The sequence below is a fragment of the Pongo abelii genome, chromosome 10 (genome assembly GCF_028885655.2).
Source record: "Pongo abelii isolate AG06213 chromosome 10, NHGRI_mPonAbe1-v2.0_pri, whole genome shotgun sequence".
Classification (NCBI taxonomy): domain Eukaryota; kingdom Metazoa; phylum Chordata; class Mammalia; order Primates; family Hominidae; genus Pongo; species Pongo abelii.
The window spans coordinates 4,761,467-4,784,647 of record NC_071995.2 but is presented as its reverse complement, the minus strand read 5'-3'; the positions used below and the strand labels follow the sequence as shown (position 1 = coordinate 4,784,647).

Genomic DNA, 23,181 nt, shown 5'->3' with positions numbered 1-23,181 from the left:
TATGACGTGATTATTATTCATTGCACGCCTATATCAAAACATCACATGCACGCCCTAAATATATACACCTACAATGTACCCATGAAAATTTAAAATTTAAATTTTTTTTTAATTTAGGTTGTTCATTTAACCTAAACAAGCATGGGAAGCTGTCAGGGGCAGATAAGAGGCATCACTGCTGAAGTGTGAAGCCAGTATTTTTCCAGACACACAGAAGTTGGTCAGAACTAGCACTGGTTTGAGGATTTATTTTTTCTTTTTCTTTCTTTTTTAATAGATACGAGGTTTCACCATGTTGCCCAGGCTGGCCTTGAACTCCTGAGCTCAAGCAATCTGCCTGCCTCGGCCTCCCAAAGTGCTGGGATTACAGGTGTGAGCCACCGTGACTGGCTGGGTTTGAGGATTTCAATTATATAATGATAAAAACCTGGCTATTTGTCTTAGATTAGACTATAACTCAGCACAAACTCAGGCTATCACGTCAGCTGCTCTGGCTGTGAGTACAGAAGCAGGCTGGCTGCCCACACGTCTGCATTCCCTGGTCACGCTGCCCACGCGTGTTTTTGCTGTCTTTGGCCTTCTAGAGAATTGTCTGCTCCAAGGTTAGGTTTATCCCAGGAGATGCTTGAAAAATGCCGAGTCCTCAAGTGAAATAGGGACATCTATCTATTCAATCCCAACTTGACCCCTTCCCACCCCACCTCCCAGATTATATGGGCTATACCAGGAGTGTCCACTCCAGAAGTCCTATTGCCCCCTGTCCTTGGCCCAGTTGCCTGGAAACATGAGAATGTATCCACCTTTGAGCCAATGACATTCAGCCTTGTTCTAGGATTCCAAGGGTCCTACCACCTTTCTATTATTCCCCTTTCTGCTTTGTCCCATAAAGAGAATGGAAATGTACCCACCCTTAGGCTAAGCTCCACGTTCTCTCCTCCATAGATGAGCATTCCGCCATCCAGAGACCCGATCTCTCCCAGGAAGTGCCTGTTAGCAGCCAGGATGCCCATGATTGAAGGACTCCTACAGAGCACACAGCAAGAGTCACTAATCTCTCCATAAGGAGCGGAGGCGAGGGGTGGGATGCTCAATGATTATTTGGGCTTCAGAACTCTACCTAAGTCTGTTCGTATCATGAAGGCCTTCCCTAAACTCTCAGGCAGGACTAAGTGCATGTAGCTTTCCCTGGCCCACTGTGTTATCACAACCCTTCTCAAAATATATTGAAATTACATCTTTTTCTTCTAGGTATCCTTACTTCATAGCCTGCCAAAGCTTGAAATGGCCCAAATGTTTTCCAAAATTTTAAATATTTTGCTTGATTTTTGCCTGAAAGTCCCTAAATATCCCAAAGTGTCTGTGATTTCTTAACTGGGATAACTTATTGGGTTTTTTTCCCTCTATCCCTTGTCCTTCACCTCATCCCCTCCCCTCCTTCCACATCACCCCAATTACTACCACCAAAGATAAACAAAATCCATTCAGTTCATTCCTGCCTTCCCACATGCTACTCAAGTTCCCTGAACCTCCTCGGACTTACTTCACTGGGGCAGTGACATCATGCACATCAATCCAGGCTTGTGGCAGTGCATCGTAGCGGCACCAGAGTTCCCAGTTAAACCCATCAACTGCCAGTTCATACTTATCCAGTTTGAAGGTGTCAAAACGAATGTTGTCAAACACAGGAGACACAATCACAGTGCGGTCTTCCTGAATCCGAGCCAAGATTGGCTCTGCCCTAGAAGAAGAGTGTGCAGCAAGTCCAGCTTGGATATGAGGACAAGCAGTAGGGGAGAGCAGATAAAGCTGTTCCAAGCACCTTGCCCTGACACTGAGTACCTCCTCCATTTAGGCTGTACTGGGTTGTGGGTAGAACTCTCCAGAGTCCAGAGAATCTCTGTACCTTTCGGGATAGCTGAAGTTGCTAGCAGCCAACCCGCATCAAGAACAGGCTTGAAATTAGTACCCAAGTAACACCCCCAGGCCGTTGTGAAACAGCATTATCAGTATGTATATTACTCCTTGAATTTATGTTACCTCTTGGTTCTCCCTGTTTCCAAAATGATGCTTCTTTCCTGCTGATTCTTCACTTTCTCTAAAGAACACAGTTCTCTTTATTTTATTATGTAATTTCAGGGCTGGGGAAAAATCTTTAAAATAACCAAAGGCTAATCTCATCTTTACAGGTAAAGACACAATGTCTAGTTAAGTGAAGTGACTTACTCAAATTCACAAAGTATTTGGAAAAGTCAGCGTTATGATCCAACTGTCAATACTCTCCACCATGCTACTTCTCTTAGCCAAGCAAAATCCCTGCATAAAAGCATGCTCTTTTGGAGATTCCCTTTATTTAAGACCTGGTGCTGACTTTCCCTATGTCCACAGTATCCTGTCTTGTGTTCAGTACATGCACAATATCTCCTCTCTGCCCTTTCCAGAAGAATTAGCCTCTTTGAGCCTTACCACCCAACATTGACTTCAATGTGAGCATCCAAGATGGCGACCACGTCTGCTGTGGCAGCTTCCCAGCCAGTGTTGCGGGCTTGAGCAAGACCTTTCCTCTCAGGATGCCGTATTATTTTCAGTAGTCCTGGATACTTCTGGTTGTAAAGCTTAATCTTCTCATCCAAGTGTACCTTTAGTTCTCCTGTTAATCAAGGGCACACCTATAGAAATTCTGAGTGCAACAATCAACGTGATACAAAAGTTTTATACTATCATATATTAGTGGCTGGACTACCTCCAGCATAAAATAGGCAATTCTAAGAGTCAGCTAGAAAATAAGTAGTATTTCCCCTACACCTGCCTCTCTTCTCCCTTGCACCTGAGGTGTACTGTGATCACTCCTAATTTCCTTTCCCTCACAGTTAAACTATCTTAAAATGATAATACTGCTTACTACGTGTCAGGCACTGTTATAAGTGCTTTTTCACATTGAGAAGTTCTTGAGAGAATGAGTAGGACAGATCTAGCCTAAGGTGCACAGGTTGATGGAAAACACTGCAGGAAGGCCTGGAACATCTTCAGAGCTAAACTCTCAAGACTGGAGAATCCATAAATGACTAAAATTATTTTGTTTTAGATATTCCCAGTTGACCTACTTAAGGACCAACTGGGACAGAATGCACAGATTAATCTCTTTGCCAGCTTCTAGCTAGTAAATTTAGCCCAAAAATCATGCAAACAAGATTCACTATTCCCAGATTGTTTACAGGTAGTTTTCTTCCCTCTCTTTTAATAAAGCTTGTCTATGGCTTTGTTCTTGGCCTCAGTCAGCCTACTGCTGACTTCCTCACATGCAAGTAAACAACCTCCATGCAAATCACTGAGCAGTATGCAAAATATCTAACCAAATGACTCTGAGTTACTCGTTGATAAAATTAATTCAGTTAATTCTGAAAGTATCTCATGCGGTAGGCACTACAATATCCCCACTTTACAGATAAAGAAACTGAGGCACAAAGAGTTTTAAAAACTTTTCCAAGTCACATATCTAGTAAGTGGGATGCCCTGGATGTGAACCTGTGCTGTGTTTAGCCACCAGAACACAGTGTCTCAAGAACTCTGTGAGTACCTGGTTGGGTTTATCAAGTCCTCCCTCCCTCTCCTCTCTCCCCATAGCCAAGGAACGAGATTCTTGCTGGTTCCTCTCTCAAAAGAAGAGCATATTTGTGAGACCTAGAGTGATCAAGACCTGGAATCAACACCTAAGTGACTATGGCAGTAAAATTTACCCCATTTTAGATCTGCTGCCCTCAAGAGTAATTGTCTCAATTATTGAAGGTGCTAAGCAGGGCCAGTACGTCTAAGGCTGTTTGCTTCCTCTGGGAGTAAGCTGGGGTAGCCAAAGTTGCCAGTCTGTACACTTACCCAGGCACTACTTTTAGTCAGTAATCCACAGGAGGTACCATTGAACCTGAATATCTAGATTCTAATTCAGTCACTACATCATTCTGCATCACTTCCCATTGGATATGTCTGTTTCCTCAACTTAAAGAAAAGTACCATAGTGGGCATGGTGGCTCATGCCTGTAATCCCAGCACTTTGGGAGCCCGAGGCAGAGGAGTGCTTAAGCCCAAGAGATTGAGACCAGCCTGGGCAACAGAGTGAGACTCTGTCTCTTTTTTAGAAAAAAAAAAAAAATTAAAAAAATTCAAGAAAAGTACCAAATAGTCAGGACCCTTCCAACTCCAAATTTTTATGAGCCATAGATTCTGAGTCACTTCCTGAAAAATAATGCCTATCATATAGCACAAAAATTAAGGACTCCTCAGCCGGTTCTCTGAGACAACCTATGCTCCCTTCCCAGCTTTGCCCTCCTACTGGTCTCCTCCCCAAAACCTGTCATCCCAAGCTGGTCAGCTCAGGGTGCTTCTGGATTCCTCATTTTTGTTCACACCATTCTTTCGGCACTCCCTAGTTCTCCACCCCAACCCAGTTTCCCAGTCTTCCCTCGTTTTCTCTGCTGTCTCAAATCCTATGAAGCCTTCAAGTCCCAATCCAAGCCTGCCTCCATCAGGAACCCTCCTTAGATCATCACACCCCCCACCCCCACACCGTGCTTTCTTTCGCTCACTGACAGTTCACTCGGTTTGTCACATTATTCTTCACACATTGAGGTATCTTTCCACAGATGTGTCTTGCCTCATTAATTAAGACGGAAACTTGAACTCTCTGATATCCTCTTTCCTGTCCAGTGCCTGGCACACGGGTAGAAATTCAACATGTAGTTGTTGATTGTGAAATTTTCCTAAAATTAGGGAGAAAATACAGCATTCCACCTACCTTGATATAATTTTTAAAAAGCTTACACCTCATCTAACATTTGAGTGACATTTAACATTTAAGCTCATAATATTTGAGTGATGTGAATAAAGCTTAACATCTAGGGAAAGACAGAAAGGAGGCAAACCTCTGGCACCAGGTTGTGGCATTTCAAAAGTACTACAAATAATACTGAGACAGGCAAGGAGCAGAACACTAGCTAGCATGTAATGGGAACAGGCTCTCTCCTGAGGCCTTTACACATATTATTTAATCCCAAAAGTGATCCTATCAGGTAGGCACCATTATTTCCTGATGTTACAGATGCAGAAACTGAGGTGAGAAGTGGTTGAGTCACTTGCCCCCAGATTCACATGGATAGTGAGTTTCTCTTTTGCTAGGCATGGTAGAGACTTCCATTTATCCTCCTGTTTAACATAAAACAGGTATTTGAGTTATGCTCAGTGTAGGCTCAATTTGGCTGGTGTTTTCATGGTTAATGACAGAGACTCTCTAATTCCTGTCCCTGTAACACCAAAGATTGGCTGACAGTCCCCTTTTCTGTGACCATCCAAACAAATCATCTCTGTGGAAAACAAATGTAGGTTTCAGACCTAAATGAGAGGAATGTGTTATATTGGAGTGCAGCTTAGAACAATAAGAAAGCTTTGGTTTTTCTTTATGTGTCTACCCTGTGTTTGTAACCTTGTATTTTTTTATTTTATTGTTCCACAGGAAAAAATCCTGAATTAAGTCTTATCTACAACCCATGGAACATAGCGTATAGGCCACAGAGTATAGTATTGACTTTTTTTTTTTCACAGAAAAAGATATCTTTCACAGTATTCCAGCTCAACTCTTGTGTTTGCCTCATGAAGACCCTGAGTCCCAAAGAGGTGAGGGGACTTGCCTGAGGTTGTCTCAGGCAGGGAGCAGAGCCAGAGTGTTTTCAGAAGTCCAAGGCAGAGGTCTTCCTAATCATGCTCCTATTTTTGGCTCGGAAAACCAGGTGTGCAACTCAGTACCAGTCTCCATGCCCAGAAATGAATGAAACCAGTCTCGTTTCTTTGGTTTTCAGTGGAATTTTGCTCTAAAAATTGTACCTTATTTTTTGTTTAGTTACATTGGAAATAAAAAAAAAGGAAGGTATGCAAAGGATGAATATAAGTATTTTGTGTGGAAGTCTAAAAAAGAAGGTTTAAGCAGTCATTTTGTTTGCTCTCTCTCCTGAGAGACAGGTTGAAGGTACAATAACCTATCTGGTACTTAAAGATCCTCAGAGAAGGAACATATTCTGCCTCCAATGAGCTTCCACTTCATAGCCCTTATAGTCAAGAAATTCTTCCTTACTGCTAGACCAAACCTCTAAGTTTTTGTAACTTAATTCTACTCTCTTTTATTTGTTGCACAAAATTAATAAAACTAAGAGCCAACAATTGCTGAGAGGCTACCATGTGCAAAATGCTTTACATAATTCATGTATTAGAAAGAGAACACAGTGGTTAGAACCAGGGCTCTGGACTCTGAAGTTTATGGTCAAATCTCAATTCTGTCACTTACCAGCTGTAGGATGTTGAACAAGTTCCTTGATCAGTCTATGCCTTAGTTTTGCACATCTACGCAATGCGTCAAAAAGTGATTCCTTCCTCATAGGGTTGTTGTAATGATTAAAATAGTTAACATGACTGGGCGCTGTGGCTCACGCCTGTAATCCCAGCACTTTGAGAGGCCGAGGCGGGAAAACCATCTGAGGTCAGGAGTTCAAGGCCAGCTTAGCCAACATGGTGAAACTCCATCTCTACTAAAAATACAAAAATTAGCTGGGTGTGGTGGCACACTCCTATAATCCCAGGTACTCAAGAGGCTGAGGCAGAAGAATCGCTTGAACCCGGGAGGTGGAGGTTGCAGTGCGCTGAGATCCCGCCACTGCACTCCAGCCTGGGCGACAAGAGCGAAACTCCGTCTCAAAAAAAAAAAGTTAACACATGTAAGGTGCTTAGAACAAGCAATGTTAGCTGCCATTATGATCTCATTTAATTCTCACTATAGTTCATAAAATGGTTATTATTATCAACATCCATATTTTGTGTATAAGAAAATCAGAATATGAAGACGTTTAGTTACCCAAGGACATAACACTTACAAAGGAGAAGCCGGGATTATGAACTCAGAAAGTAAGGACTCAAGTCTGTTATCTTCCACATCTCTTCCTTGGGTGGGCTAGACTTGGGACACAGGTACCCTGTGGGCAAGAGCTGTTGCCACTGTGAAGAGTCAGCACCCAAATCTCTCTTTTCTCCAGGCTTAATGACCCGGCGAGTGGTCTGTTCCTCATAAGGAGCAACTCTAAGTCCCTTCCTGGTATCTGGAGTCCTTCTCTAGACTCCGCTTCACCCCCCAGGCTTCTTCATGGCACGTAAGAGGGGCACAGGTGGCCGGGCACAGTGGCTCACGCCTGTAATCTCAGCACTTTCAGAGGCCGAGGCAGGCGGATCACGAAGTCAGGAGATCGAGACCACCCTGGTTAACATGGTGAAACCCCGTCTCTACTAAAAATACAAAAAAAGAAGCCGGGCGAGGTGGTGGGTGCCTGTAGTCCCACCTACTCTGGAGGCTGAGGCAGGAGAATGACGTGGACCCGGTAGGCAGAGCTTGCAGTGAGCCGAGATCCCGCCACTGCACTCCAGCCTGAGCGACAGACCAAGACTCCATCTCAAAAAAAAAAAAAAAAAAGAGAGAGGCACAGGTAGATTTGGAGGTACATGCTCCTGGCCTAACTCCTACCTCTGCCACTGGCTTGCAGTCCAATTTAAGCACACTGTGTGATCTCTTTGTGTCTCAGTTTCCTCATCCATGTAGAGATAATTATCCTCTGTCTTGACTTTGTGAAGATTAAATGTGGCTAGCACAAATAGACCCTCAACAAATGATCTTTTTATTTTCCCTACATGAGAAACTCAAGGTGTCCTAAACTCTAAGCCAAAACCTCTTTCCAGCCAAGCACAGATGATAAGTGGTCATTTTTACAATTATTCTTTGATCACATTGCTCACCATTTGAGCTGAAATCATCCACCAAGATGATTTCCTTCAGCAATCGAGAGGGTGTCCGGTTGATGATACTGGTGATGGCCCGTTGTATAATGGACAGAGCTTCATTCACAAATATGAGAATGACACTGAGGGATGGGAGTTGGGAAGGGTATGTCTTCCGAAGACATCTATAAGAGACCATTTTTATAACATTTTTTTTAAATTACTTAAACACTGCTATCCAATCTTTCCTTTCACTCTGTATGATGTTATATCGACCAATTCTTCGACCCCTCAAACTCACTGGAAAGCAAAACTCTTAGTGGCTTATCACAGTAGCAAGATTTTATATTCATTTATCCAAAATTCTCCTGTTATGGGGATAAAATCTTTTTTTATTAATCTTTGCTAGATGTTTCCATTTGAACATTCAACATACTTCAAAAGGAATTCCCCTTCCTCTTCTACACCCGGATTAGTTTCCTTGCTGGCAGCCTTCTTTTTGTCATTGCCACAGCCCTTTTCCCATGTTCTCAGACCCCAGTCACCTTTAACACACCCTGTACTTCACCACCAGAGACAGGTGGCAAACTAGCCTATATTTACTAAATACTTACCATATGGTAGGCACTGGTTTACCCTTTTTATAGCTTTTTTGGGGTTTAATTGATATATAAAAACTGCACATATGCATGCACCCACAATATCATAATCAAGGTAATAAACGTTATCTATCAGCTCCAGAAGTTTTTTCTATATGTTTGCCCATTTTTAATTTCTTTATTATTGAGTTTTATAAGCATTCTTTATATATTCTAGACTTCTTATCAGATATATGGTTTGCAAATATTTTCTCCCACTCCATGGGCAGTCTTTGCACTTTCTTGATGGTATTATTTCAGGAAAAACAAAGTTAGTTTTGATAAAGTTCAACTTTCAATCTTGTTTCACCTATGCTTTTGGTGTCATACCTAAGAAACTCTTGCCAACCCCTATCTCCCAAGATTTGCTGTCATTTTTTTCTAAGAGTTTTATAGTTTTATCTCTTATATTTACATCTATGACCATTTTGTGTTAATATTCGTGTATGGTGTGATGAGGGATCCAACTTTATTATTTTGCATCTAGATATCCACTTGTCTCAGCACCCATTTGTTGAAGAGACTATTCTCTCTCCCATTGCATTGTCTTGGCACCCTTGTCAAGAATCAGTTGATCATAAATTTAAGTGTATATTTTTTCCCCATGTAAAAAGATAGAGGGAGCTAAAGTTGGGTATTTTCATTCCACCATGTAGAAAGCTAAAGCAAGCTGGAGTTGAATGTTCCCCTTCTCCCAGGTAGGTTAGTGTCTTAGTCCATTTTGTGCAGTTGTAACAGTATACCTGAGACTGGGTAACTTATAATGAACAGAAATTTATTGGCTCCTGGTTCTGGAGGCTAGTAAGTCTAACATCAAGGTGCTGGCCTCTGGTGAGGGGCTTCATGCTGCATTATAACATGGTAGAAGGTATCACATGGCAGAATGAACAAAGAGAGGATGAAAAGAACAAGAGCCCAGTCCCATGATAACAAACCCCCTCTCATGATAATGATGTGGTAAGAGCCATTTGCCTATTCACCAGAGCAGAGCCTTCACGACCTAAACACCTCTTCAATGTCCCACCTTCCAATACTGTTGCAATGGCAAATACATTTTAACATGAGTTTCAGAGAAGACAAACATTCAAACCACAGCAGTTAGGCTATCATAAAACTCCAGCAGGTTAGGCTCTGGTAAAATAGTTTCTCTTTTGGGCAGACCTTGTTAAGTAAAACAGAATAATGTGGCATATTTCAAAATATGCCAAAGTGATTCAAAATGATTCCTTTTCACCTCTTCCCTTCTCCCTCCCAGAGGCAGGAGATTTTTCTCTGATATTTACTGTGAGGATCTGGTAGAGGTCCTGGGGGTAAAATGTACACAGGTGTAGAAGCCCTATGACTGGGTCTCCCTGGAGTGTTTAATTCTCAGACTTGTCCACAATTCACCAATTTACAATTCAGGTTTTCCTATCCTAGCACTGGTTCCCAGGGTTTCTGCTCCGGTAAAGTTGTGATTCTCTGTATCCACCTGTCTGTCTCTCCAATTTTGTGGGGAGCAGTTTGCCCTGCCATGTCACTTCTCTAAAAGAGCTGAGAAGAGTTTATTTTTCCATTTTTTCAGCTTTTTACTTGTTGTTAAGATATAGTGGGGACTTCTAAGCTCCTTAAAAGCCAGACCAGAAAATGAAAGTCAAACTCTTCATTTTTATTATTGTACTTTTCAGTTTTAGAAGGATCATATGACACCTTTTTATAATGTATAAGTCTTTATTGATAGTTTCTATTTGATGAGACATTGTCATTATAACCTTCCTTTAATGCTTTAGACATGGCTAACTTTAGTGTTTTGAATATATTTATAATGATGTCTTTGAAGTCATTATCAGATAAGTCCAATATCTGGGCCCCTTCTAAAGTCTGTTGCTTTGTTTTCTCTTGTGCACGAGTTATTACTCTTTCCTGTATCTTTGTATGTCTCATAATTTCTTATTAAAAACTTATCATTTTAGACAAAGCATCTAGTAACTCTGTATATAACCGAGGAGTAGATGTCATTGTAATTTGCTCGGTTGTTTATTTATTCAATTGGTAACTTAGTTAAACTAATTTGCAAAGTCTACAAAATCTATTTCTCTTGCAGTGTTCAGCCTTTAATGCTCATGATCTTGATTTTTTTTTCTTTTCTTTTCTTGTTTTTCTCTTTTAGCCTGGCTATCTAGGGGTTGCTTCTGGGTCATCGTAAGCCACTTATTCATCAAAGATTGGGTTAAAACTCCTTGGTTGATTAGATTTCTGGATATATGTGGCATTAGATTCCTGGATATATGAGGGCTGCGATCACAGTTCAAGGAGTTTACATTTTGACCCACATACCGGTAGCTTGGATTTTTTTCTCTGTGATAACTCCTGAGAGAGCACAGCCTTAGGTATGCACATAGTCTTCCAGATTACCAGGGATGTGCATGATTTTATTTTTAATCCTGGCTTCCTAGTAGTTGCCTCTGAGTCAGAGTAGTTTATTGTTCAAGCAGTATTTGTTCAGAGGTTGGGCTTAAGCCCCTAGTGCTGGTGGGGCTTCAGCTATTTTCTGATGGATCTGTGTTCTGGTTGGCAAATGATTTTCAGTCTTCCCCTCATTCTACTCTTGCTGTTCCTGAGCAGGTTCAGCCTGGGGCTGGCACACAAACTTCTAGACGACCCAGAGATAAGTGTAATCCAAGGAGGGCTCTTCTTGGCAATCTTTTTCCCTGATTCTTCCTGTTAAATTTCTGGTTGTTCTGCCATTTTGCTTGTTGCTACTAGTATGATGGAGCTATGAGCATACTCCTTAATTTTCTCCACCAAGATCTCTATTGTTTCAGACAACATCATTGAGCTGGAATTCTTTACCCTCTCTTCTAAATGAGGTCAGTCCCTTAAATACAGCTGGGGAGGTTTTCATCCTGTCTTTCCTCCTGAACAGAACTTGTGCACCACTGCACAGAAGCGGGAGGTGGAGACAGAAGCCCACTTCTAGAATGACACCCTGCTCTACAGGTAGACGTGGGCTGGGGGGAAGGAGGTGGCCCCCTGGAGCTCCTGGTCTTCCTAGCTTGTGCATTCTGGTATGGAACTTCCACTCTGACAGCAAGTTGGAGAAGGGGCAACTGGAGCCCCGTGTTCTTGGACTCATGCAACTGGAGTTGAAATTTCACCCTATGAGTAGAGGCAAAGTAGAAGAAGGGAGTCACAATTGTCTCTCTCAATCACCTCCACTAGGCATAGAGCTTTTGCATTCCTAGCGGAGGAAGGAGAAGGCATGAAATGTGGGTGGCCTGCCCTTCCTGGGGTGATACCAAGGACCTATGTATGCTAGGACCTGCAGGGACAGGGAGCCCCCTTCTTGACCACAGCCACCAGAGCAGATAACCTTGAGAAGTTTCCATAAGACAGTGCTGACGGTGGGTGGGGGGAACAAGTCATGGCTCCAATGCCACAGACTCCTGCTGTTCTGAAGGATATTTAGTAGATTTTCTTGAAAGAATGTTTTTCCATTTGCATATTTCCTTAGGACAGTTTGTAAAAAAAATTAAATAATTATAATTTTCTCCAGTCAAATAGTTGTTTTGCTAGGGAAAGAAAATGTTGCACTCAACACTTTGCCATTCTGGAAGGAAGCCTCAATCCACACATTTTTTAAAAACTTCAAGTAGTTGCCAACATACAAATCCAGATTTCTTGTCTCTCTGACAAAGCAAATATTTATCTCACTGCAACCACTTTTCCAGGAGATAGCCCCTGCTCTGTCCAGAGCCAGGGTTGCTGCAGTTACTCACAGTGTAGCTCGCTGTTCACCCGTTCACCATCGCCCTCACCCAAAATGCTCACAACATGTATGTTGGCAGGCATTTAAATTGCAGCCTCTGAAATTGCAAGGGAATTTTAGGCAAAAGCCAAAATGCAGGTGAATGCCAGGGACACAAAAAAGCACACGCTCCTTGGAGAACTGCCCTGCTTAGTAGTAGTGCCAAGAGATATGAGGATGGACACACCAGAGGGACTGGACATTCAAAGCTAGGAAGATTGGACTTCATCCTAGAAGGACTAAAGGATTTTAAGCAAAGGATTGGTATGATCAAATTAACATTTTAAAGAAACCATTCTGGCTGCCATGAGGACAACAGAAGGTAATCAGCCACATGTGGACGCCATAATACAGGTGGGAAGGTGTGAAGACCTCACCTAAGGCCAACCCTGGAGAAAGAAAGGAGCAAAAGGAAGATGCTTTCAATCTGATTTCCTCACCTCATTCATTATTCAAATGTGGCGGGCAGATAGAAGTTGAAGGGGCAATACTAGATCACAAAAAAGTTCTCAGATTCTAACAATACCCGCACACAAATCACTTGGAGATCTTGTTAAAGTGCAAACTCTCATCAGTAGGTCTGAGCGGGGTCTGAAACCCTGAATTTCTTCCAGGCTCCCAAGTGATACCAATGCTGTAAGAGGGTGGTACAGTAAGAGTGGGAGCAGAGTCTCCAGAAAGACCTGTGTTCACTCGAGTCACAGCTGTCACTTTCTATCTGTATGATGTTTTTGTGCTTCTCCTCGTTTCCTTATTTATAAGATGGTGAGGGTGGTGGTGGTTAGTAGCGGTAGTATTCGTAGTAATAGTAGGAGAAGGAGTAATCCTCACATCATAGTATTATTATGAGGTTCAAATGTGGTAATGTGCATAAGTGCTCAGAATAAAAGAAGCTCCATAAAGGTTATCTGCTATTCTTACCATTTTGCTGGTTATTTTTGTTCTTGTTGTCATTATTACTTGGACAATGGCAACATCCACTGAGCTAGGAGCAATAAGGGGAGAAAGAGAAGTGGATCAGCTTAGGTTTGGCCATGTGGAGTCTGAGATGCCTCTGAGTCACACCATGGAATTTCCTGGCAGGTCACTGCATATATGGCCCTGGAGCCTCAGAAGAACAGTCTGGATTACAATCCTGTGGATTTGGGAGTCATTGCCATGTAAGCGGTGAATTCATAAGTGGATAAAATCACCTTAACTACCAGTAGAAAGGAACCTTGGACTAAAGCCTGAGGATGATGAATATTTAAAGCACAGGCAGAGGAGCCTGGCAGAGATGAACTTTAAATTCTTTAAAGCCTAGTGGCAGTTTAATGTCTGGTACGGGATGGTTATACAATAAATCTGTATTTAATTTCGAGTAAGAATAGGTGATTATGTTAAATTGAAGACTGATTAAAATTCTGCTGAACTTCTCTTTCCTCTAATCCACATAATCACATCAGTGACTTCAGATTTTCTTTCCTCTACCCTGTTTCCTGTGCATCTTTTGCATATTCTTGGCTACATTCTAAATGCTTTCACAACACTTCTCTTATCCATACCCACATGTTCTTATCCACCGTGTATCAATCAAAAGAGGTAGGAAATGTGCCTCCCGTGGTTCCAAAAGAATAATCTCTCCCTCCTCCCTGCATCACCAGTACCTGGCCTGGAACGTGTAGACCAGCACTGTCCAGTAGAATTTTCTGCAATGACGAAATGTTTTATATCTATCCTACACATAACGATAGCTACTAGCCACATGTGCCTATCAAGCACTTATAATATGGCTAATGTAACCAAAACCTAAATGCTTAATTTAATTTTAATTAATTTACATTTAAGTAGCCATATGTGACTAGTAGCTGTCATATTGAACAGTGCAGCAGAAGATACTGAAGAAGTATTTGTTGGTTGGATGACATCTAGAGGAACAGATCTCTAGCCACTCCTCCCAGCAGAGAATCACAGTGTACCACCTCAAGCAAATAATTTTAATTAATTTACATTTCAGTAGCCATATGTGACTAGTAGCTATCATATTGAACAGTGCAGCAGAAGATACTGAAAAAGTATTTGTTGGTTGGATGACATCTAGAGGAACTGATCTCTAGCACTCCTCCCAGTAGAGAATCACAGTGTACCATCTCAAGCAATGGGAGAGAACAATGGCATAAGCAGATAAGGTAAGTTCTATGTGCTACAGCTGGAAAGATAAACTTTATTCATATCACAATTTTGCCTGAAACTACTGCTGTGTGGAACACATAAACTAATTTGTATACATGCAAACAGGCTTTAACCAATCGCAAAATATGTATTCTTACATTGGGATTTTCTAAGGCAAATTATGCCAGCCACATAATTTCCCTTAGAAAATCCCAATGTGAGAATATATTTTACATTGGGAGGGCCAGCTTTATGGTATGCAACCTGTACAGTCACACAGGACCCCACACGTAGGTCTCCCCTATTGATTTCATTCATTACTTTTATCATCTTGAAATTCTTAATTATTTTTTAATGAAGGTCCCTCATTTTCATTTTGCACTGGGCTCTGCAAATTGTGTAGGTGGTCCTGTTCACAGCAGGTGGGCTCCCTATTAGAGATTAATTATTGAAGCCATGCCTTTTTGTGTGTTCAATTGTTTAATCATTTGTTGGTATTTTATATCTATCCAAATTCAATTAAGTGACTGGCTCATTCTCCAATTACATAGCACACTCTCCTGAGAAGCCTTTCTCTGGTCTCCGAAAGGTAGAGAGAGGACATGACAACACGAGAACTGCCAGGGCTGGCACCTTTCTGTTATCAAACAGCTATCCACAAAGCTGAGGAAACCTAGCAACTACAATTGCTTTGGCATCTCACTTGGCAGGAAGCTGGACTAAATAGCATACAATGCCTATGCTAAACTCAAGATTCTACATGACAGCTTTCATTCACTAAACGATTTATTTCTCAATAAAGTCAATGGAGTTAACTATCTGTAGTACTCCAACCATAAAGGTTTCCAGAATGCTTTAGCTCTGAAATTTATGTGTCTGAGCCACATGGATGTTTTTATGGGCATCAGGGAAGACAGATTCTCTCTTGGTTTATAAGTATCAGATGTGACTCAGACATTATTAAGGTATACATGGGCACTTGATTCATACAGAGTTTTCACCACAGTAAAACTTTTTAAGAAGCGGTTTTATGAATTAATCTCTATGGAATTAAACATAAATGCTCCAAAATTAAGAACAAAGCAGCTTCAGTTACCAATTGATCCCTGCATATTATCCTCATGCCTCAAGACCTAAATCATACAGTGGATCCTGGAGAAAATATATTAGGTCCTACTTGCTTCCCGGGTCACAAGTGGCAAATACTGACACAATTGCCACCATTTCCTCTTCCTTGTGAATGGCAGGCATTGCTAATAGATCATAGCACTTATGTCTTTGACCATATAGACTCAAAAGTCTTCCCACTACAATACTCCAGGTAGTCACTAACAGTTAGTTGGAGCTGGCATGAAAGATGAAATGTTTCACCATTTCTTTCACAAGCTAATTAGGTTAAAGTTTCCTCTAAATACCTTACGGCGAAACATCCAAGGTAAAGCAATCTACATGGGCCTTGGTAAAGAGGTAATTTTCTCTTCTTCATTTAAGGCTCTCCTACCTCCTTCTAACTCAGAGAATCAGGGATGCCAGAGAATCATTTTTAGGGTGATGTGATGGAAAGTACCAATTCATCAATCAAACCATACACTGAGCCACTGTCATGCACTACATGAATCACAGGTCGAATCTTGAATGTGGATTATTTTGTTCTGATGGTTAAAAGTATAAAGAGAAAGTAATTTCCTGGTCACAGTTTCTTTTTCACTTGATGTCTGCTCAATTCAGCTGTAAGATCTTAGTACTAAGAGCCTGCAATCTATGATACACTTTATAATCCCCAAAAGAAACATTCATTCTCAAAAATTTTTGAGACACACCCAAGAAACTCAATGAATTCCAACTAGAACAAATGCAGAGATACACACCCAGGCCCAACGTAATCCAAATGCTGAGAGCCAAAGACAGAAAGAATATCTTGAAAGAAACAAAAAGAGTGACTTATCACATACAAGGGAACGCCAATAAGATTAACAGTTGATATCTCATCAGAAACAATAGAGGTCAGAAAGCAATGAGATGGCATATTGAAAATGCCAGAAGAAAAATGAAACTGTCAACCAAGCATTTTTTATCTTATAGTTTTCAAATAAAGGCATTGACAGATAAACAAATGCTGAGATAATTTATTTGTTGCTAGCAGACCCACCTTACAAGAAATACTAATCTCTTCAGGCTGAAAGCAAGTGACCTTAGACAGTAATTCAAATACACACACACACACACACACACACACACACACAAATATCAGCAAAGGTAATTATGTAATTATAAAAGACAGTATAGATATATATCTTTCTCTTTTCCTCTCTTAATTTAAAAAGTAAAAAGCAATTGCATAAAGCAATTTCTATATAATTGTATAATTCAATCTATAACATCATAATGTAATATATTTGGTAATAGCAGCACACAACGGTGAATGGGAAGAAAGCTGTGTTTAAGAAATGACACCAGAGAATAAAATGAATCCACAGGAACGAATGTACAGAATCAGACATGTAAAATAAGAAGGTGAATATAATAAAGCCTATAATTAGTACTTCCTCTCCTTTTTCTCATTTTCTTTAATAGACATAAAATTATATAATAATAATGTAGTCTGGAGTTTTACCACACATATATGTAACATGTAACAATAACAGTAAAAAAGGAGGAAGGGCAAGTAGAGCACTATATTAATAACCTTTTTATACCTCATTGAAATTAAGTTACTATAATTCTAAGTAGATTCTGATAAGTTAAAATGTATGTGACAAGCCCTAAAACAACCACTAAAAAAAGTTCAAAAAATATAGTGAAAAATCATTAAAAGAATTATACAGTTATATTAGAAAATATTCACTTAATGGGAAAAAAGAAAAAGTAAAAGATGGATAGAGGGAAAATGCATGAGACACTAGAAAACAAAAATAGAACAGCAGAAATAAATTCAACTGTATGAATAAAACATTAAATGTGAACAAATTAAACAATCCAATCAAAAGGTAGAGGCTGGGCGCGGTGGCTCATGCCTGTAATCCCAGCACTTTGGGAGGCCAAGGCGGGCGGATCACGAGGTCAGGAGATCGAAACCATCCTGGCTAACACGGTGAAACCCCATCTCTACTAAAAAACACAAAAAATTAGCCAGGCGCAGTGGTGGGTGCCTGTAGTCCCAGCTACTCAGGAGGCTGAGCCAGGAGAATGGCGTGAACCCAGGAAGCGGAGCTTGCAGTGAGCTGAGATCGCACCACTGCACTCCAGCCTGGGCAACAGAGTGAGACTTCATCTCAAAAAAAAAAAAAAAAAAAAAGGTAGAGAATGACAGATTGCATTTTTTAAAAGATCCAACTATATGCTGTCTATAGGAACCATACTTTAGGTTGAAAGAGACAAATAGGTTGAAAGTAAAAGGATAGAAAATGATACATTGTGTAAACAGCAACTGTAAGAAAACTAGACTGGCTATGCTAATATCAAACAAAATAGATATAAAGACAAAAATGTTACTAGCACTAAAGGAGAAAATGTTATAATGATAAAAGGTATAAAATAAACAAAGCTCATTGAATTTATGGGATAGCATCAAAAGAGCAAATATTTGAAGTATAAAAGTTCAAAAAGGAGAAGAAAAAGACAAAGTGGTAGAAAGCCTATTTAAATAAATAATAGCAAAACGTGATGAAGGGGAAAACACATCTGCCAACCAAGAATACTATATGTACCCAGAAAAGCTATCCTTAAGCAATGAAGGATAGATAAAGACAAACGAAACCCAAGGGGGTTAATTACCACCAGATTTGTCTTACAACAAATGCTGAAGAGAGTTCTTCAAGCTGAGAGAAAAGGCATTTGATTAGTAATGTGAAAACATGTGAACCTATAAAACTTGCTCATACAAGTAAATACACAAATTCAGAATAATATTGTAATGATGGTATATAAGTTACTTACATCTTTAATATAAAGATTAAAAGACAAAACTATTAAAACAATAGCTCTAATAATTTGGTAAGATGTAAATGATGACATTAAAAATTAAAAATTGGGAGAGTGGAGTAAAAGTGTAGAGATTCTTTGCAATCAAAGTTAAGTTGCTATCAGCTTAAAATAGTTTGTTATATATACTTTTTGTAATAATATGCTTTTTGTAAGCTTCATGGTAAGCATACAGCAAAAACTTATCATTGATACACAAAAATAAAAGGTAAAGAATCAAAGCATGCCACTAGAGAAAACAACTTAATCGCAAAGAATGATGGCAAGAAAGAAAGGAACAAATGTTCTAATAAAGAAACCAGAAAAACAATTAACAAAATAGCAGTACAAAGTCCTTACCTATCAATAATTTCTTTGAATGTAAGTGGGTTTTATTTAATCAAAAGTCATAGAGTGGCGAAATGGGTAAGAAAACAAGACCCAACTATATGCTGCTTATAAGAAACTCACATCACCATTAAAGACACATCTAGATTGAAAGTGAAGGACTAGAAAATGATATTCCATGTAAATGGAAACCAAAAGCAATTAGGAATAGCCATATTTAGATAAAGTAGACTTTACGCCAAAAACTGTAAAACATGACGAAGAATATCATTAATAATGATACAGGGATTAATTTGGCAAGAGAATACAACCGTTGTAAATATATAGACAATCAACATTGGAGCACCTAATATATAAAAAGCAAATGTTAATATATTTAAAATATACAATAATAGTAGGGAACTTTAATACCCTACTTTCAGCAATGGGAATATTATCCAGGCAGAAAATCAATAAGGAAACATCAGACTTAAACTACACTCTAGACCAAATAGACTAACAAACACACAGAGCATTCCAATAACCACAACAGAACACACATTCTTCTCATGTGCACAAGGAACATCCTCCAGGATAGATCACATGTTAGGCCACAAAACAAGTCATAACAAATTTAAGAAGACTGAAACCATATCACGTATCTTTTCTGACCACAATGGTATAAAGCTAGAAATCAATAACAGGAGGAATTTGGAATAATTTACAAATATATAAAAATTAAATAACATGCTCCTGAACAACCAGTGGGTCAATGAAGAAAATAAAAAGGAAATTTAAAAGAATATTGAACAAATAAAAATGAAACCTATCAAAACTGATGGGATGCAGCAAAAGCAGTTCTAAGAATCAAGCTTACAGAATAAATGCCTACATGAAAAAAAGAAAAAAATATATGGAACAAACAATTTGACCTTAAGGAACTAGACAACTAAGAACAAACTAAGTTCAAAGTTAGTAGAAGGAGTAAATAATAAAGATCAGAGCAAAAATAAATACAATGGAGACTAAAAAAATAGAAAATATTCATAAAACTAAGACTTGCTTTTTTGAGAAGACAAACAAAATTGACAAATCTTTATCTAGACTAAGAAAAAAAGAAGAATCAAATAAGTAAAATCAGAAATGAGAAGGAGAAATTACAACGGATACAACAGAAATATAAAGGGTCATAAGAGGCTTATGAACAATTATACATCAACAAATTGTACAACCCATAAGAAATAGATAAATCATGGACACATACAACATACCAAGATTAAATCATGAAAAACAGAAAATCTGAACAGACCAATAATGAGTAAGGAGATTGAATTAGCAATAAAACATTTCCTATCAAAGACAAGCCTAGGGGCTGTGTGGTGGCTCATGCTTGTAATTCCAACACTTTGGGAGGCTGAGACGGGTGGATCACTTGAGGTCAGGAGTTCGAAATTAGCCTGGCCAACATGGTAAAACCCTGTCTCTACTAAAAATACAAACATTAGTTAGCTGGATGTGCTGGCAGGTGCCTGTAAGCCCAGCTACTCAGCAGGCTGAGGCACGAGAATCGCTTGAACCTGAGGGGTGGAGGTTGCAGTGAGCCAAGACTGTGCCACTGCACTCCAGCCTGGGTGACAGTGTGAGACTCGGTCTCAAAAAAAAAAAAAAAAGACAAGCCCAGGACCTGATGACTTCACTGCTGAATTCTACCAAACATTTAAAGAAGAACTAATAATACCAATCCTTCTCTAACTCTTCCAAAAAATCGAAGTGTAGGTAATACTTTCAAACTGATTTTATAAGCCCAATATTACCCTGATAACAAAACCAGAGAAGAAGACTAAAAAAAAAAAGAGAGAAAACTACAGGCCAATATCCCTGATGAATGCTGATGCAAAAATCTTCATCAAAATACAAAATACTAGCAAACTGAACTGAATACACATTTAAAAGATTACTTACCATGATGAAGTGAGATTTATTTCAGGGATGCGATGCAAAGATAGTCCAACATACACAAATCTGTATACGTAATAAACCACGTTAACAGAATGAAGGACAAAAACCATATGATCATCTCAATAGATGTGAAAAATCACTTAACAAAAACTCAACATTTTTTCATGATAAAAACTCTCAACTAATTAGGTACAGAAGAATTGTACCTTCAACACAATAAAGGTCATATGACAAACCCACAGCTAACATCATACTCAATGAGGAAAAATTGAGAGCTTTTCCTCTAAGGTCAGGAACAAGACAAGAATGCTGACTCTCACATTCGTATTCAACATGCTATTAGAAGTCCTACCAAGAGCAATCAGGCAAGAGAAAGAAATAAAAGGCATCAAAATTGGAAAAGAAGTGTAGATTGCCCCTGTTTGCAGATGACATGATCTATATATATAAAGCCCTAAAGGACCCACTAAAAATGGTTAAAACTAATAAACAAATTCAGTAAAGCTGCAAAATCAACATACAAAAATCAGTAGCCTTACTATACACCAACAGCAAACTGTCAAAAAAGGAAATCAAGCAAACAATTCTATATATGATAGCTATACAAACACTTAATACTTATGAATACATTTAACCAAGGAGGTGAAAGAGATCTACATTGAAAACTATAAAATACTGGTGAATGAAATTAAAGAAACACAAATAAATGAAAAATCATCTCAGGCTGGGGGCGGTGGCTCACGCTTGTAATCCCAGCACTTTGGGAGGCCGAGGCGGGCGGATCACAAGGTCAGGAGATCGAGACAACGGTGAAACCCCGTCTCTACTAAAAATACAAAAAATTAGCCGGGCGTGGTGGCAGGCGCCTGTAGTCCAGCTTGCAGTGAGCTGAGATCGCGCCACTGCACTCCGGCCTGGGCGACAGAGCGAGACTCCGTCTCAAAAAAAAAAAAAAAAAAAGAAAAATCATCTAATCATCTCAGGTTCATGGGTTGGAAGAATTAATACTGTTAAAATGTTCATACTTCCCAAAGTGATCTACAGATTGAATTCAATCCCTATCAAAATTCTAAAGACTTTTTTTACAGACAGAAAAAACAACTCTAAAAGTTCTAAATGGAACCATAAATTATCCTGAATAGCCAAAGCAATCTTTAGCCAAAAGAAGAAAGCTGGAGACATTATACTACATGACTTCAAAATATACTATATTAAGCTATGGTAATCAAAACAGCATGATACTGCCATAAAAACAGACATAGAGTAGTGGAACAGAATATAGAACATAGATATAAATCCACACATTTATAAGCAACTGATTTTCAACAAAGATGTCAAGAAAACGCAATGGAAAAAGGACTGCCTCTTCAATAAACGGTGTTGGGAAAATGGAATACCCACGTTTAAAAAGAATAATACTGAACCCTATCTCACACCATATACAAAATCAACTGAAACTAGATTAAAGACTTAAACATAAAACCCGAAACTGTAAAACTCCTATAAAGAAAATAGAGAAAATTTTCCAGGACATTGGTTTAGGCAACGACTTTTTGGATAAGACCCCAAAGCTACAGGCAACAAAAACAAAAATAGACAAATAGCATTACATCAAACTAAAAAGCTTCTACACAGCAAAGAAAAAAATCAAAAGAATGAAGAGACAACCTACAGAATGAGAGAAAATATTTGCAAACCACATATTTAATAAGAAGTTAATATCCAAAATATATAAGGAACAGAAACAACTCAATAACAAGAAAAATAAAAATCAGCAAACGACCTAAGCAAACATTTCTCAAAAGAAGACTATAAATGGCCAAGAGCTTTATGAAAAAAATGTTCAATATCATTAACCATCAGGGAAAATGCAAATTAAACTCATATTGCACTATCATCTCACCCTGTTAGAATGGCTACTATCAAAAAATAAAAGATAACAAGTATTGACGATAATGTGGAAAAAATAGAACCATTGCACAGTTAGTGGGAATGTAAATTAGTATACCCAATAAAGAAAACAGTATAGAGATTCCTCAAATACTAAAAATGGAACTACTGTATGATCTAGCAATCCTATACTGGGTATATCTCCACAGGAAATGAATTAGTATATTGAAGAGAGACTGCACTCCCATTTTCATTGAAGCATTATTCATAATAGTGGAATACTATTCCATAATAGATGGAATACTATTCAGCCACAAAAAAGAAGGAAATTCTGTCTTTTGTGACAGCATGGATAAATGTGGAGGACATTATGTTAAGTAAAATAAGCAAGAAACAGAAATACAAATACTACATGATCTCACTTACAGGTGGAATCTAAAAAAGTTGAACTCACAGAAAGACAGTAGAATGAAAGGTGGTTACCAGGAGCCAGGGTGGGGGCTGGGCGAAGAGGGGTTAGAGAGATGTTGGTTGAAGGATACAAATTTCAGTTAAATAGGAGGAATAAGTTCAAGAGATGTATTGTACGACATGGTGACTATTGTCAGTAGCAATATGTGGTATTCTTGAAAATTGCTAAGAGACTAGATGTTAAGTATTCTCACTGAA

The 23,181-nt window shown here is 39.1% G+C and overlaps 1 protein-coding gene across 2 annotated transcripts in view; it reads right to left on the bottom strand.

Moving 5' to 3' along the window:
* Positions 1 to 23,181, bottom strand: part of GALNT8 (polypeptide N-acetylgalactosaminyltransferase 8) — a 64,088-nt gene that overhangs the window by 30,404 nt on the left and 10,503 nt on the right. For both annotated transcript variants that reach the window (XM_009247343.3, XM_063711998.1), the window contains exons 3-6: positions 7,819 to 7,985; positions 2,464 to 2,647; positions 1,541 to 1,738; positions 909 to 1,023 (exon numbers count right to left, since the gene is read on the bottom strand). In XM_009247343.3, the coding sequence (XP_009245618.2) occupies positions 909 to 1,023; positions 1,541 to 1,738; positions 2,464 to 2,647; positions 7,819 to 7,985 (664 nt within the window). The remainder of the gene's footprint in view (positions 1 to 908; positions 1,024 to 1,540; positions 1,739 to 2,463; positions 2,648 to 7,818; positions 7,986 to 23,181) is intronic.